This window comes from Salvelinus alpinus, unplaced genomic scaffold (assembly GCF_045679555.1).
Source record: "Salvelinus alpinus unplaced genomic scaffold, SLU_Salpinus.1 scaffold_45, whole genome shotgun sequence".
NCBI lineage: Eukaryota > Metazoa > Chordata > Actinopteri > Salmoniformes > Salmonidae > Salvelinus > Salvelinus alpinus.
Window position 1 is genome coordinate 95496 of NW_027255986.1, and position 17745 is coordinate 113240.

The 17745-nt window shown below is 41.1% G+C and overlaps 2 protein-coding genes across 2 annotated transcripts in view; both read left to right on the top strand.

The window, feature by feature from the left end:
- Positions 1-702: 702 nt before the first annotated feature.
- tmed3 (transmembrane p24 trafficking protein 3) lies at positions 703-7996 on the top strand. Its single transcript, XM_071388619.1, has 3 exons — positions 703-1304; positions 2013-2258; positions 7166-7996. The coding sequence occupies exons 1-3, from the start codon at positions 1161-1163 to the stop codon at positions 7397-7399; spliced, it is 624 nt and encodes a 207-aa protein (XP_071244720.1). The 5' UTR covers positions 703-1160; the 3' UTR covers positions 7400-7996.
- A 4856-nt stretch (positions 7997-12852) lies between these two features.
- The window catches only part of LOC139567135 (isocitrate dehydrogenase [NADP], mitochondrial-like), a 131729-nt gene continuing 126836 nt past the window's right edge, over positions 12853-17745 (top strand). The window contains exons 1-2 of the mRNA XM_071388618.1: positions 12853-13159; positions 16205-16296. Coding sequence (XP_071244719.1) covers positions 13042-13159; positions 16205-16296 — 210 coding nt within the window. The 5' untranslated portion in view covers positions 12853-13041. The remainder of the gene's footprint in view (positions 13160-16204; positions 16297-17745) is intronic.

Consider the following 17745-nt stretch of genomic DNA (forward strand, 5'->3'; position numbering starts at 1 on the left):
TGGCCTGCTGGTGTGTAGGTGTATATTTAGCAGCTGTTGGCGTTAACTTGACCTGTGCAGGACCGCTTGCAGCCATTTATTTAGGACATGTTGAACCGCCTGCAAGCACATTTGCACGCTCTTATCTGATGCGTTTAGGCGTTCATTTAGCGCGTGAAGACGTTAATTTAGCACCTACACCTGTTTACTTTACACACGTAGCATTAAAAAGATCGCGTTTTGACCACGTGCTTAAGATCCGAACGGCGTTCCATACAAAACAAAAGTGAAGTAATTAAGCACGAGGGGTAATGAGTAAGATTCTGTTTCTACATGTACAAGGGAATGCTTATCTGCCTTCCCAATGAAAACTAGTTATAAAATTCAAGCCTATGGAAAATAGATTTGTATCTTTCTGGACGATTGACCATATTGCCTGTTACATTTCGATTTGAAAAGGGTGCTCCTCCCTCACCGGTGCTCCTCCCTCACCGTTTTTGTCGGGTCACATAAACCTGTGCCCCGCGGCTCAGCATAATCGACTCCACCCAGTGATACAACGTAATCATCACGTTTAAAAATGTTGCACTACTATAACTAAAATCCGTAGAACGGAAAACAAGTGATTTCAAGCTCAACAGTTTCCAAATCTCTGAACATGGTCCAAATTGTATAAAATAAAATATTTTATAAAAAATAATCGTGATCCGGAAGGGTTTCGTTTTGATGCCACGTCGGTTATGGTGGGAGCATAGAGAAGGATAGAGGCCTCTAGTAGCCAAAATGTGTTTTGACATAGCCAGCGTCATTGATGGCTTCCACAATTTTAATTTAGTCAACTGGGTGAGGCTTCCAACTTTATTGTCTGATCCCTCCTGATGACCTTATCATGTCCAATAGCGTCATTAGGAGGGATTGGCCAATCGCGAAGAAGAAAAAATACTATTTCAAATTAAGATCGCCTCCATGTTTTTTTCTGTGCGCTCAGACGCCAAAATAGGAACAATATATGGATGCTTTCTCTATCATTCTCTATGGGTGGGAGCCTTCCAAACTTTTTTTATTTTTTTATATCACCCTGTCATCACAGAAACATTGAAGAAGTGACTGGCTGCGATTTCAACTGTTTGTTGTTGTAGCTTTCATTTATAACCACATTTTCATAGCATTTAGCCTACAGAATGCGTTCCCTTGGACTGTGTAGTTTGATGTTGCATGTGATGGTTGTTTGTTCCACGGAGTTGACGTTTGAGTTACCTGATAACGACAAGCAATGTTTCTATGAAGAGCTCCAGAATGGAGTGAAGTTTGACCTAGACTTTCAAGTAAGTGATTCAATATGTGGAGTTATGATGCCATTTCCTCATATGGTTGAGTTAGTTAGTGCATTGAACTACTTTATCTGATCCCATGCTCTAAATGTCCCTTCACACTCACTGGAAGAATGCAAAAAAAGATTGCAGTTTTGAAACCTCAGTAACAGTCTAACTGCGGTTACACTGCACTCTAACTGCGGTTATACAGCACTCTAACTGCGGTTATACAGCTCTCTAACTGCGGTTATACAGCACTCTAACTGCGGTTATACTGCACTCTAACTGCGGTTATACTGCCCTCTAACTGCGGTTATACAGCCCTCTAACTGCGGTTATACAGCCCTCTAACTGCGGTTATACAGCCCTCTAACTGCGGTTACACAGCCCTCTAACTGCGGTTACACAGCTCTCTAACTGCGGTTACACAGCTCTCTAACTGCGGTTACACAGCTCTCTAACTGCGGTTACACAGCTCTCTAACTGCGGTTACACAGCCCTCTAACTGCGGTTACACAGCCCTCTAACTGCGGTTACACAGCCCTCTAACTGCGGTTATACTGCAAAATTACTGTGGTAAAAAAACGTATTTTGGATGCAGTATTTGCAGCATACTGCAGTTGTACTGCACTCTGACTGCAGTATTTTTTCGTAAGGCCTGAATTACTCTAAATGTGTTTCCATACCATCATCCTAATCTCTCCATGTTGTGTGTTCCAGGTGATTGCAGGAGGGAACTATGATGTGGACTGCTTTGTAACAGATCCAGTGAACAACGTCCTGTATCAGGAGAGGAAGAAGCAGTATGATAGCTTCTCTCACACCACCACTATGAAAGGAACCTACAAGGTCTGCTTCAGCAACGAGTTCTCTACCTTCTCCCACAAGACCGTCTACCTGGACTTCAGGTCCGGAGAGGAGAGACCCCTACTGCCTGACATGAACAGAGACACTGCCCTAACACAGGTAAAACAATGTTATAATTATATGAGACTTTAATTATATTACATATTCATTTGACTGACACAGGTAAGATCATAATATAATACTATATACAGTGTATTCTGAAAGTATTCAGACCCCTTGACTTTTCCCACATTTTATTACAGCCTTATTCTAAAACTGGCTAAATTGTTCACCCCCTCAATCTACACACAATACCCCATCATGACAAATAAAAAACAGTTTTAAATTTTTTTTTGCAAATGTATTCTTAAAAAAAAAATGAAATATTACATTTGTGACCCGATTCAGGAAACTCGGCGTATGTGGCGAGTCACGACTTCACAGGAGGCTGTTTGAACGTAAAACATATTATATCAAAATGCATTTTTTTGCAGAAAGGCCTTCTCGAACATGTGAACTTTCTTGTTTATTTTTTTATTTCACCTTTATTTAACCAGGTAAGCTAGTTGAGAACAAGTTCTCATTTACAACTGCGACCTGGTGTAACGGATGTGAAATGGCTAGCTAGTTAGCGGGTACGCGCTAGTAGCGTTTCAATCAGTTACGTCACTTGCTCTGAAACCTATTAGTAGTGTTGCCCCTTGCTCTGCAAGGGCCGCGGCCTTTGTGGAGCGATGGGTAACGATGCTTCGTGGGCGACCGTTGTTGATGTGTGCAGAGGGTCCCTGGTTCGCGCCCGTGTCAGGGCGAGGGGACGGTACTAAAGTTATACTGTTACACTGGCCAAGATAAAGCAAAGCAGTTCGACATATACAACACAGAGTTACACATGGAATAAACAAACAGTCAGTAATACAATAGAAAGTCTATATACAGTGTGTGCAAATGAGGTAAGATAAGGGAGGTAAGGCAGTAAATAGGCCATGGTGACGAAGTAATTACAATATACCAATTAAACACTGGAGTGATTGATGTGCAGAAGATGAATGTGCAAGGAGATACATGTGCCTTAATATCTAACTTGTATGCCATCTGTAAATACGAATAAAATTGTTAAATTACGAGCCTAGTCGGATTAACCACAGAAAAAGCAAGCAACCTTCCCGCTAGCCTTGATTGGCTGAGATAATGAGTGGGCTGGACATGCCGAGAGATGAGTTTGGATTGGTTTGCCATATAGCACGCGTCTGTCTATTCGAGCTGGTCAGTATGTCTAGGTAATCGTGTCAAACGTGGCTTTTTTTGGTTAGTTACCTGCAGATTCATGCAGGGTAGTACGTCATGAGTTGTGTTTATGGTCCATTGTTTAGCTAGCTAGCTACATTTCTTAACAAAAGACTCTCGTCTTAGTGAGCCAGAGCACAGAATAACTGATGTATTTTTGAATGCTCAACACCCGTTGAATATGTCCGTTGTCAGTAAACGTCGGCAACAAAGCCTCATTCAATTGTTGCCAGTGGCACAGTTAGTCACCAACGCTCCTGATAACATGAAAACTGCCTAACCAGCTCTGCTAGTGTGAGTAAAATGGTCAGAGTGGGGTGTTCTCTCATTATGAAAACTGCCTAACCAGAAGTAGTTAGCCAATTGGCCAGAGCCTCCATTGTGCGCTCTGAACGCGAAACGCTCTGAATTTACAAACGGACAATCTGACAGCACAGTTGCAGTCACCAACGCTTTGGATAACATACTGTAACAGCCTAACCAGCTCTGCTAGGGTGAGTAATGTTCAGTGAGCTGTTCTCTCTCTCTCTTAGATGTCTGGAAGTAGCTGGCAAGTCAGTACAGAACGGTTGGATCAACCCTTAAAGAGATGGGTGGGGCTAAGGCTGAAGAGGGAGTGAACAATGCTGTAGACAAAGCAGGGCTCTCCAATAGTAAGAGCTCTTCACCAGATACCAAAACATTGAAAGATGGTTTTCTCAAAAGGGAGTTTACAAGTTGATCGACTTTCAAAGCAGAATTACTTTCCCGTTGTTTTCTCAAATGCAGTGTATGCTATACCATTTAGTAGCTCTGAGTCTCTACTTTTATCCAATGTAAAAAAACAGAAATTTAAATGTTGCTACATAAGACCGAATCCAGGTGGTGAGTCACATTTACATAAGTTTTCAACCCTTTACTCAGTACTTTGTCGAAGCACCTTTGGCAGCGATTACAACCTCGAGTCTTCTTGGGTATGCTACAAGCTTGGCACACCTGTATTTTGGGAAGTTTCTCGCATTCTTCTCTGAAGATCCTCTCAAGCTCTTGTCAGGTTTGATGGGGAGCGTCGCTGCACAGCTATTTTCAGGTCTCGCCAGAGATGTTCTATTGGGTTCAAGTCCGGGTTCTGGCTGGGCCACTCAAGGACATTCAGGGACTTGTCCCAAAGCCACTCCTGTGTTGTCTTGGCTGTGTGCTTGTTGTCCTGTTGGAAGGTGAACCTTCGCCCCAGCCTGAGGACCTGAGTGCTCTGGAGCAGGTTTTCATCAAGGATCTCTCTGTACTTTGCTCCGTTCATCTTTCCCTCGACCCTGACTAGTCTTCCGAGTCCCTGCCGCTGAAAAACATCCCCACAGCATGATGCTACCACCACCATGTGTCACCGTAGGAATGGTTCCAGGACGTGACGCTTGGCATTCAGGCCAAAGAGTTCAATCTTGGTTTCATCATACCAGAGAATTTTGTTTCTCATGGTCAGAGTCCTTTAGGTGCCTTTTGGCAAACTCCAAGCGGGCTGTCATGTGGTTTTTACCGAGGAGTGGCTTCCTTCGGGCCACTCTACCATAAAGGCCTGATTGGTGGTGTGCTGCAGAGATGGTTGTCTTTCTGGAAGTTTCTCCCATCTCCAGAGGAACTCTGGCGCTCTGTCAGTGACCATTGGGTTCTTGGTCACCACCCTGACCAAGGCCCTTCTCCCCCGATTTGCTCAGTTTTTGGCCGGGCGGCCAGCTCTAGGAAGAGTCTTGGTGGTTCCAAACTTCTTCCATTAAAGAATGATGGAGGCCACTGTTTGCTTGGGGGACCTTCTATGCTGCAGATTTTTTTTTTGACCCTTCCATGCACCATTAACTGTGGGACCTTATACAGACAGGTGTTTGCCTTTCCAAATCATGTCCAATCAATTGTATTTACCACAGGTGGACCAATCAAGTCGTAGAAACATCTCAAGGATGATCAATGGAAACAGGATGCACCAGCTCAATTCTGAGTCTCATAGCAAAGGGTCTGAATACTTATGTAAATAAGGTGTTTCTGTTTTAATACATTTGAAAACAATTCTAACCTGTTAATGCTTTGTCATTTTGGGATATTGTGTGTAGATTGATGAGGAAAATATGTAGTTTTAGCAATTTTAGAATAAGGTTAACATCACAAAATGTGGAAAAGGGGACGGGGTCTGAATACTTTCCGAATGCACTGTATATAAAAATACAATATAAACGCAACAAGTGTTGGTCCCATGTTTCATGAGCTGAAATATAAATCCCAGAAATGTTCCATACGCACAAAAAGCTTATTTTGCTCAAATTGTGTGCGCACATTTGTTTACATCCCTGTTAGTGAGCATTTCTCCTTTACTGATTAAACAGCATGATCATTACACAGGTGCACCTTCTGCTAGGGACAATAAAAGGCCACTTTAAAATGTGCAGTTTAGTCACACAACACCATGCCACAGATGTCTTGAGGGAGTGTGCAATTGGCATGCTGACTGCAGGATTGTCCACCAGAGCTGTTGCCAGAGAATTTAATGTTCATTTTGCTACCATAAGCTGCCTCCAACATCGTTTTAGAGAATTTGTCAGCGCGTCCAACCGGCCTCAACCACAGACAACGTGTAACCATGCCAGCCCAGAACCTTCTGTCTGTAATAAAACCCTTTTGTGGGGAAGAACTCATTTGGAATGACTGGGCCTTGCTCCCCAGTTGGTGGGCCTGGCTGCCAAGTGGGTGGGCCTGGCTGCCAAGTGGGTGGGCCTGGCTGCCAAGTGGGTGGGCCTGGCTGCCAAGTGGGTGGGCCTATGCCCAATCATGTGAAATCCATAGATTAAGGCCTAATGAATTTGACGGATTTAACGTTTATGAACTGTAACTCAACTCAAGTTTTGAAATGATTGGATATATATTTTTGTTCAGCATGTGTATCTAATCTAGATATCTATGCCATTTTCTATAATAAAGGTAAGATCACTGACACAGGTACAGTAGATCACAGAAGACCTAGCTGGAAAGGTACTTAGAGGTTAGCTGCTCTTAGCGACGCGGGTCTATTGACTAGCGCTGCATTCAATTGGAATGGGTTGCACAAAAACGGTCCACTGTATGATAAACGCCACCCACAAGTTATTATTTTTTCTTTCTTCCACATATTGTGCAGGACTCTTATTTTGACATGAGGTAAGTAGAGAGGAAGTGGGTCTAAAAATGATCCACGTTTGGAAAGTCTGTTTTAAATACGACCCTTCTGATATTTTGACACAAATCCCCCCCTGTCATAATGACCAACCTTCCTGCCCACAGGCACAGTAAGTTGAAATAGAGTTGTATTTAACTTCTGGCTTCCCAGCTAATTGTTTTTGTGCAATCCAATCCAATTGAAAGCAGCGCTAGTGTATGTCACTAGATCCGTGTTGCTAAGCGCAGCTATCCTCTAGGTACCTTTGCAGCTAGGCCCGTCCAGCTAGGCCCGTCCAGCTAGGCCAGTCCAGCTAGGCCCGTCCAGCTAGGCCCGTCCAGAAACCATCCCTTACTCCTACAGCTATATATGACTAACTAAGCCCACCCCCTAGGCACTTGACATATGTAGATGTGGAAACATTCCATGGTAGTAGATCTCTGTAGGCTGATACCCAAACCGTTCAAATCTCCACCAGATCCTTTAGAGGTTGTTTCTAGAAAGGGCCCCAACGCTATGTTGTTTGAACTGCAGATTGCCCCTCTAAGGATGTATTAATAATAATCTAATCTTGTCTCTTCTCCAGATGGAGTCGGCCTGTCTGTCCATCCATGAGATCCTGAAGGTAGTGTCTGACTCTCAGACCTGGTATCGGTTACGGGAGGCTCATGACCGCATCAGAGCAGAGGACCTCCATGAGCGCGTGTCCTATTGGTCGATAGGAGAAACTATAATCCTTTTCACTGTCAGCATTGGACAGGTTCTCATTCTCAGGAGCTTCTTCAGCGACAAGAAGGGCAGTGTTGCAGCCAACACGTAGATCCTATTATATATATGATACATTCTATAATACTGGGTTAGTGTTTCAGCCAACACAAGATATTGTATTACAGGTCATCTGCCACTAGAACCTACCTTAATACCCCACAACAAACTGTAGTCCTATACAGTTATAATAAAGGACTTCAGGAACTATTAAATCTGTCTGGTATTAAGACTTTAGCTTGTGGATTCTAGCCTTTGAAAATGAAATACTGTGGTTGCAACTTCAGTCAAAATAGGTTAGCAACCTAACACACCTGTGATACACCAAGCCTTTATCTGTTTTTGTCTCAAAGTGTACATCATTAATTTGTGCTATGACATTAATTTATTGTGTGTGTAAAATGTTTTTTATGTCTGTCTCGCCATCTCTCGTGTACACAGTCACACACACACCATAACCCCACAATTTGATTTCCATTTGAAATCCTATTTTCCCTTTCCTTAACCCCAACCCCTAAGCTTAAAATAGCCTTTGTACATCCCCACGAGGGATAATTTTCCTTGTTTTACTATCCTTGTGAGGACTTTTGGCAATTCCTGGGCCACTTGAGGATAGGGAGATTCTTGACTATCATTAAAGTGAAGAATGTTATATCAATTCTCTGTGTAATTATTACGTGATTAAACTAATCATGTTAACTTTAACTAGGAAGTTGGGGCACCACGGGAAAATGTTTAGTTACTATTTCCCGGATTTAACTGGATTTACAGTCACTTATTAATGTATTATTACCTCATCAGTCATATTCTGAATGTTTCAAAATCCTTGGATAGCTGCATGAACCATAGCATAAATTATGAATCCGCTGTATACAAATTGACTTATTTATTTAGTAACTAAATAATCACACAGAATTACATAAACACAAACAATAGTTATTGGTTACTAACACAATGCAATGAAAAGTCCCTAGTGGACTAAGCCCGATATGACGGCTTGGTAGACAATGGAAAGGGGTGGGGACAGATAAAGAGCGGGAAAGACAGAATGGACCCACTACACACCGTTGATAACTATGCTCATGTAAATGCTCATACTTTGCACATGAACAGCCGCTCATTCGGAAGGAATTGCAATTTATATATTTACGCCTGTATGTCTCTGTTGAAATCATCTGCTGGAGAGTCAGTGGACAGAAAGTCTCTGGTTTGTCCACCAGAGATCAGTCTTTTGTAGTTGTAGGTCTGTTATAATGGGTACGTCAGGTATACCAATGGTCGTTCGATGGGGAAATGTTCTCCAGAATGGATCTTTCAGAGTACCACCCGGTGGTTCTCGGTAGCGTTTACCAGACTGAAGTATTTAAACAGCTGCAGACTGAATGATCCTGTATTCGGTTTTGTAGATTTCTTAACCATTTCAACATGTAGCTACAGTAAAGCTCTCTGGTCTATAGAGTAGTAACCATTTCAACATGTTGCTACAGTACAGCTCTCTGGTCTATAGAGTAGTAACCATTTCAACATGTAGCTACAGCTTCGTGTTCTCTGGTCTATAGAGTAGTAACCATTTCAACATGTAGCTACAGTACAGCTCTCTGGTCTATAGAGTAGTAACCATTTCAACATGTAGCTACAGTACAGCTCTCTGGTCTATAGAGTAGTAACCATTTCAACATGTAGCTACAGTATAGCTCTCTGGTCTATAGAGTAGTAACCATTTCAACATGTAGCTACAGTATAGCTCTCTGGTCTATAGAGTAGTAACCATTTCAACATGTTGCTACAGTACAGCTCTCTGGTCTATAGAGTAGTAACCATTTCAACATGTAGCTACAGTACAGCTCTCTGGTCTATAGAGTAGTAACCATTTCAACATGTAGCTACAGTACAGCTCTCTGGTCTATAGAGTAGTAACCATTTCAACATGTAGCTACAGTACAGCTCTCTGGTCTATAGAGTAGTAACCATTTCAACATGTAGCTACAGTACAGCTCTCTGGTCTATAGAGTAGTAACCATTTCAACATGTAGCTACAGTACAGCTCTCTGGTCTATAGAGTAGTAACCATTTCAACATGTAGCTACAGTACAGCTCTCTGGTCTATAGAGTAGTAACCATTTCAACATGTAGCTACAGTACAGCTCTCTGGTCTATAGAGTAGTAACCATTTCAACATGTAGCTACAGTACAGCTCTCTGGTCTATAGAGTAGTAACCATTTCAACATGTAGCTACAGAATCACGTTGTCAGTGTAAATAACAGTAAAGATGAAGTGGAGGTGATGGATTGTACAACTCAGAATCCCTTTGTCAGTGTAAATAAACAGTGTATTGAACATCACCTGGGGAAAATGTTTTGATACATTGATTTAGCTTGGAGTTTGCACTTTTGGGACTGTTCCATTGGATCCATTGTTTTAGACACAGCTCATGTACAGTTGAAGTAGGAAGTTTACATACACCTTAGCCAAATACATTTAAACTCAGTTTTTCACAATTCCTGACATTTAATCCTGGTCAAAATTCCCTGTTTTAGGTCAGTTAGGATCGCCACTTTATTTCAAGAATGTGAAATGTCAGAATAATAGTAGAGAGAATTATTTATTTCAGCTTTTATTTCTTTCATCACATTCCCAGTGGGTCAGAAGTTTACATACACTCAATTAGTATTTGGTAGTATTGCCTTTAAATTGTTTAACTTGGGTCAAACTTTTTGGGTAGCCTTCCACAAGCTTCCCACAATAAGTTGGGTGAATTTTGGCCCATTCCTCCTGACAGAGCTGGTGTAACTGAGTCAGGTTTGTAGGCCTCCTTGCTCGCACACGCTCTTTCAGTTCTGCCAACAAATTGTCTATCCGATTGAGGTCAGGGCTTTGTGATGGTCACTCCAATACCTTGACTTTGTTGTCCTTAAGCCATTTTGCCACAACTTTGGAAGTATGCTTGGGGTCATTGTCCATTTGGAAGAGCCATTTGCGACCAAGCTTTAACTTCCTGACTGATGTCTTGAGATGTTGCGTCAATATATCCACACAATTTTCCTGCCTCATGATGCCATCTATTTTGTGAAGGGCACCAGTCCCTTCTGCAGAAAAGCACCCCAACAACATGATGCTGCCACCCTTGTGCTTCACGGTTGGGATGGTGTTCTTCGGCTTGCAAGCCTCCTCCTTTTTCCTCCAAACATAACGATGGTCATTATGGCCAAACAGTTCTATTTTTGTTTCATCAGACCAGAGGACATTTCTCCAAAAAGTATGATCTTTGCTCCCATGTGCAGTTACAAACCGCAGTCTGGCTTTTTTATGGCGGTTTTGGAGTAGTGGCTTCTTCCTTGCTGAGCGGCCTTTCAGGTTATGTCGATATAGGACTTGTTTTACTGTGGATATAGATACTCTTGTACCTGTTTCCTCCAGCATCTTCACAAGGTCCTTTGCTGCTGTTCTGGGATTGATTTGCACTTTTCATACCAAAGTACGTTCATCTCTAGGAGACAGAATGCGGTATGATGGCTGCGTGGTCCCATGGTGTTTATACTTGTGTACTATTGTTTGTACAGATGGATTTGGTACCTTCAGGTGTTTGGAAATTGCTCCTAAGGATGAACTAGACTTGTGGAGGTTTACAATTATTGGCTGATTTCTTTTGATTTTCCCATGATGTCAAGCACAGAGTTTGAAGGTAGGCCTTGAAATACATCCACAGGTACACCTCCAATTGACTAAAATTATATCAATTAGTCTATCAGAAGCTTCTAAAGCCATGACATAATGTTTGGGAATTTTCCAAGCTGTTTAAAGGCACAGTCAACTTAGTGTATGTAAACTTATGACCCACTCGATTTGTGATACAGTGGATTATGTAGCACAGTGATACAGTGGAGTATGTAAACTTCCGACTTCAACTGTGTCAACCCTCAGTGTAGTTTCATTATCTAGGCAGCAGATGGCAGTACCTGGATGGTGGACTCCAAGAACCTACAGTGCTTCAGTATAGTCTACAGTACAGTACCCCTTTCTGCTATTCTGGTGGTGTCCTTTGCCCCAAATGAGAGCTGTGCTCAGTTTAGGAGGAATACAGTCTATATTCTATTCTAGTTGCCAAGTAGACCTATGCATCTCATTTAAACCTAGCTAATTTAATTCAACTGTAGATGGAGATAGAGTAAGTAGGCTGCAGTTGTAACCTCGGTATTATAGATGGTAAGAGGTTAGATAAATATTAAAAAGTTTAGGTACCGAATGAAAAATACAAGTTAAATGGGTTTCCATCTCATTTTTAACTGTACTGATGGTTTTGTAACACAGACTGTTGCTTTATAAAGCAAATGTTCCCACTCTGGTCTTGGCACATGAGCTCTAGTCAACAGCTCACAGATACAGTGCGGGTAGGCTACCTACATTATGAGATTATTATGGAGAAGAGCGATATTATTAGTAGTCAACAGCTCACAGATACAGTGCGGGTAGGCTACCTACATTATGAGATTATTATGGAGAAGAGCGATATTATTAGTAGTCAACAGCTCGCAGATACAGTGCGGGTAGGCTACCTACATTATGAGATTATTGTGGAGAAGAGCGATATTATTAGTAGTCAACAGCTCACAGATACAGTGCGGGTAGGCTACCTACATTATGAGATTATTATGGAGAAGTGTAACGGCAGCCTTCCTCCTCTTCGTCTGAAGAGGAGGTGTAGCAGGGATCGGACCAAGACGCAGCGGAGCTCGTGTTCAATATGATTTTAATAAACAAGACAAAACTGTGAACACTTACAAAATAACAAACGTGGCTTACCGATACAGCCCTATCTGGTGCAGAGAAAACACAGAGACAGGAAACAACCACCCACAAACCCCAACACAAAACAAGCCACCTATATATGATTCCCAATCAGAGACAACACAAAACATCTGCCTCTGATTGAGAACCATATTAGGCCAAACATAGAAACGGACAAACAAGACACACAACATAGAATGCCCACCAGCTCACGTCCTGACCAACACTAAAACAAGCAAAACACATAATAACTATGGTCAGAACGTGACAAGAAGAGCGATATTATTAGTAGTCAACAGCTCTCAGATACAGTGCGGGTAGGCTACCTACATTATGACATTATTATGGAGAAGAGCGATATTATTTGTCTATCGGCAGCCAAGCATCGCTCATCATGTCACCAGAATAAGACCCTCGATATTTATTGGAAAGGAGCATCAAGCTCATCACCTTCCACCTTCACCACCCTATGAAGTTCATCATTTATTTTATCTGTAGCCTAATAAATTGCATGCTTTCCAGAGTCCTAGTGGTAGGACCACACAACATATCATCGTGTGACTCCAAGTTTATCATATCAATATTTGCGTATCCACCTCCATTTCTCGCATAATACATTTTACCGACACAAAAAGATCCCACCATGTCGAATGAACAAAATTGTCTGTAAGCATTTAAAAAAAGAAATACCGGCATTTCATAGTTACGTCAGCCCTGTCATTACTTTTTTCATAGGTCAGGTCATTCATCTGCATGAAATGGTTGGATGGAAACTTGGTGACGCTTAAGTGTGTTGAATGTAACCGGACGGACGCCCATAAAATATAAGTAGCCTAATTTATTTACCGGCTGTCGGGTATTCATTCATATAAGGCCTGTCCTCGTAGTCATAACCGTCTCTCCGGTGAACCATGACGGGATACCTGAGGGTTCTGTCCTCCATCTCGAGGTATGGAGCGACGCTTACCGAAAACCCTGCTATGTTTGCGCCTGCTGCCGCCGTGTGCCAGAGTCTGCGACACAGAAACTGTGAGTCTTTAAACTAAACCAAAACTCCTCTAGCTGCTAACGAAGTCTGGTTTCACTGCACAGTCATCCTCGCATGGAATAGATTCATCTGTTCATATTATACATTACCAATGTATTTTGTGTTCAAATATTTGGCTTTGCTACAAAGTAGTGGATGTGTAGGAGTGACCTTTGATTTGTTACGTTGTATTGTTTGTGTCACAGCAATGCGATGTCGTGGCATCAGAACATAGCAATATGGTGGGAACTGGGAAATTATGGGGATTTGGAATATTGTAACAGTTGACAAACTGTGTTGAATGTAGAATGTTAAAAAACCAGGAGTAACATTGTCACATCACACATTGTAGGTTACCTCAATACATAACATTACAATTCAACAACGGTATAATGTACTGGCATACTTTATGCCTGTCTGCCAGGTGGCAAGGTCCGTACAGTATGAGTGCTGTTGGATACATTTAAAGGCTGAGTGGGAGGGAGTCACAGCTGCACCTGTAGCCTATAGGGAAGGATCTTAAAACAGACATTTGTGTTAACATGTTTCTAATTGTCTGTTTGTTCTTAATCTGACATGGTGTCATGTGTTGCTATACTGTAGTAATAATTTATGTTTTTAATGTTTAATATGACTTGGTGTTTCCAGATGCAGCTAAACACATCAAGGTGGACCAGACGGTGTGTTACTGTAATAACATGTTACTGTAATGATGTGTTACATGTTTAATGGTTTCAGATGTTACTGTAATAACATGTTACTGTAATAATGTGTTTAATGGTTTCAGATGTTACTGTAATAATGTGTTTAATGGTTTTAGATGTGTTACTGTAATAACACGTTACTGTAATAATGTGTTTAATGGTTTCAGATGTTACTGTAATAACATGTTACTGTAATAATGTGTTTAATGGTTTTAGATGTGTTACTGTAATAACATGTTACTGTAATGATGTGTTACATGTTTAATGGTTTCAGATGTTACTGTAATAACATGTTACTGTAAAAATGTGTTTAATGGTTTCAAATCAAATTTATTTATATAGTCCTTCTTACATCAGCTGATATCTAAAAGTGCTGTACAGAAACCCAGCCTAAAACCCCAAACAGCAAGCAATGCAGGTGTAGAAGCACGGTGGCTAGGAAAAACTACCTACAAAGGCCCAAACCTAGGAAGAAACCTAGAGAGGAACCAGGCTATGAGGGGTGGCCAGTTCTCTTCTGGCTGTGCCGGGTGGAGATTATAACAGAACGTGGCCAAGATGTTCAAATGTTCATAAATTACCAGCATGGTCACATAATAATAATCACAGTAGTTGTCGAGGGTGCAACAAGTCAGCACCTCAGGAGTAAATGTCAGTTGGCTTTTCATAGCTGATCATTAAGAGTATCTCTACCTCTCCTGCTGTCTCTAGAGAGTTGAAAACAGCAGGTCTGGGACAGGTAGCACGTCCGGTGAACAGGTCAGGGTTCCATAGCCGCAGGCAGAACAGTTGAAACTGGAGCAGCAGCACGGCCAGGTGGACTGGGGACAGCAAGGAGTCATCATGCCAGGTAGTCATGAGGCATGGTCCTAGGGCTCAGGTCCTCCGAGAGAGAGAGAAAGAAAGAAAGAGAGAAAGAGAATTAGAGAGAGCATACTTAAATTCACACAGGACAGCGGATAAGACAGGAGAAGTACTCCAGATATAACAGACTGACCCTAGCCCCCCGGCACATAAACTACTGCAGCATAAATACATAATACATACTTTCAGATATGTTACTGTAATAACATGTTACTGTAAGGATGTGTTACATGTTTAATGGTTTCAGATGTGTAACTAATAACATGTTACTGTAATAATGTGTTAAATGGTTTCAGATGTGTTACTGTAATAACATGTTACTGTAATAATGTGTTTAATGGTTTCAGATGTTACTGTAATAATGTGTAATGTTTGAATGGTTTCAGATATTACTGTAATGTTTAATGGTTTCAGATGTTACTGTAATACAGTTTATGGTTTCAGATGTTGCTGTAATAATGTGTTACATGTTTAATGGTTTCAGATGTGTAACTGTAATAACATGTTACTGTAATAATGTGTTACATGGTTTTAGGTGTTACTGTAATAACATGTTACTGTAATAATGCGTTTATTGTTTAATGATTTTCAGATGTGTTACTGTAATAATGTATTTAGTGGTTTCAGATGTTACTGTAATCATATGTTTAATGTTTAATGGTTTCAGATGTTACTGTAATGTGTTAAATGGTTTCAGACGTTACTGTAATATGTTTAAAGTTGATTGGTTTCAGATGTCACTGTAATAATGTGTTTAATGGTGTCAGATGTCACTGTAATAATGTGTTGAATGTTTAAGGGTTTCAGATGTCACTGTAATAATGTGTTAAATGGTTTCAAATGTTACTGTAAAAATTGTTTAATGTTAAATGTTTCAGATGTGTTACTGTAATAACATGTTTCTGTAATAATGTGTTTAATGGTTTCAGATGTTACTGTAATAATGTGTAATGTTTGAATGGTTTCAGATATTACTGTAATGTTTAATGGTTTCAGATGTTACTGTAATACAGTTTATGGTTTCAGATGTTGCTGTAATAATGTGTTTTATGTTTAATGGTTTCAGATGTGTAACTGTAATAACATGTTACTGTAATGTGTTGTTACATGGTTTTAGATGTGTTACTGTAATAACATGTTACTGTAAAAATGTGTTAAATGGTTTCAGATGTTACTGTAATAACATGCTACTGTAATAATGCGTTTATTGTTTAATGATTTTCAGATGTGTTACTGTAATAATGTATTTAATGGTTTCAGATGTTACTGTAATCATCTGTTGAATGTTTAAGAGTTTCAGATGTCACTGTAATAATGTGTTTAATGGTTTCAGATGTTACTGTAATAATGTGTTGAATGTTTAATGGTTTCAGATGTCACTGTAATAATGTGTTTAATGGTTTCAGATGTCACTGTAATAATGTGTTTAATGGTTTCAGATGTTACTGTAAAAATTGTTTAATGTTTAAATGGTTTCAGATGCAGTGAAGCGTATCAAGGTGGACCAGCCGGTGGTGGAGATGGATGGAGATGAGATGACAAGGATCATCTGGGAGTTCATCAAGGAGAAGGTACTGTAGTACACCATGTACCTCTAACCCCTATCTCTACTGTACACCATGTACCTCTAACCCCTATCTCTACTGTACACCATGTACCTCTAACCCCTAACTCTACTGTACACCATGTACCTCTAACCCCTAACTCTACTGTACACCATGTACCTCTAACCCCTAACTCTACTTTACACCATGGACCTCTAACCCCTAACTCTACTGTACACCATGTACCTCTAACCCCTAACTCTACTGTACACCATGTACCTCTAACCCCTAACTCTACTTTACACCATGGACCTCTAACCCCTAACTCTACTGTACACCATGTAGCTCTAACCCCTAACTCTACTGTAGTACACCATGTACCTCTAACCCCTATCTCTACTGTACACCATGACCTCTAACCCCTAACTCTACTGTACACCATGGACCTCTAACCCCTAACTCTACTGTACACCATGTACCTCTAACCCCTAACTCTACTGTACACCATGTACCTCTAACCCCTAACTCTACTGTACACCATGTACCTCTAACCCCTAACTCTACTGTACACCATGTACCTCTAACCCCTAACTCTACTGTACACCATGGACCTCTAACCCCTAACTCTACTGTACACCATGTACCTCTAACCCCTATCTCTACTGTACACCATGTACCTCTAACCCCTAACTCTACTGTACACCATGTACCTCTAACCCCTAACTCTACTGTACACCATGTACCTCTAACCCCTAACTCTACTGTACACCATGTACCTCTAACCCCTAACTCTACTGTACACCATGTACCTCTAACCCCTAACTCTACTGTACACCATGTACCTCTAACCCCTAACTCTACTGTACACCATGTACCTCTAACCCCTAACTCTACTGTACACCATGTACCTCTAACCCCTAACTCTACTGTACACCATGGACCTCTAACCCCTATCTCTACTGTACACCATGTACCTCTAACCCCTATCTCTACTGTACACCATGGACCTCTAACCCCTAACTCTAACACTACATATCTACAATACAAAATGTATAATACCACCATACAACAATATTACAATTTACTTGTGTGTAGAGTTTGTGTGCTAGCGCTTGTATGCATGTCTGTATCTTTGTGTGTGTTTCTCTTCACAGTCCCTGCTTCTCCATAAGGTCTATTTTTACCTTTAAAAAAAATCTGATTCTACTGCTTGAATCAGTTACCTGATGTGGAATAGAGTTCCATGTAGTCATGGCTCTATGTAGTACTGTGTGTCTCACATAGTCTGATCTGAACTTGTGAAGAGACCTCTCGTGGCATGTCTTGTGGGTCATGCATGAATGTCCGTGCTGTGTGCTAATAGTTTAAACAGACAGCTCGGTGCATTCAGCATATCAACACTTCTTACAAAAACAAGTAGTGATGAAGTCAATCTCTCCTCCACTTTGAGCCAGGAGAGATTGACATGCATATCAT

Bases quoted from the DNA above. Each gene is read 5' to 3' on its own strand.
- tmed3 (XM_071388619.1), top strand. From the start codon at position 1,161: ATGCGTTCCCTTGGACTGTGTAGTTTGATGTTGCATGTGATGGTTGTT. The intron at 1,305-2,012 runs GTAAGTGATTCA...TGTGTGTTCCAG, and splicing joins AGTTTGACCTAGACTTTCAA to GTGATTGCAGGAGGGAACTA. The intron at 2,259-7,165 runs GTAAAACAATGT...TCTCTTCTCCAG, and splicing joins GAGACACTGCCCTAACACAG to ATGGAGTCGGCCTGTCTGTC.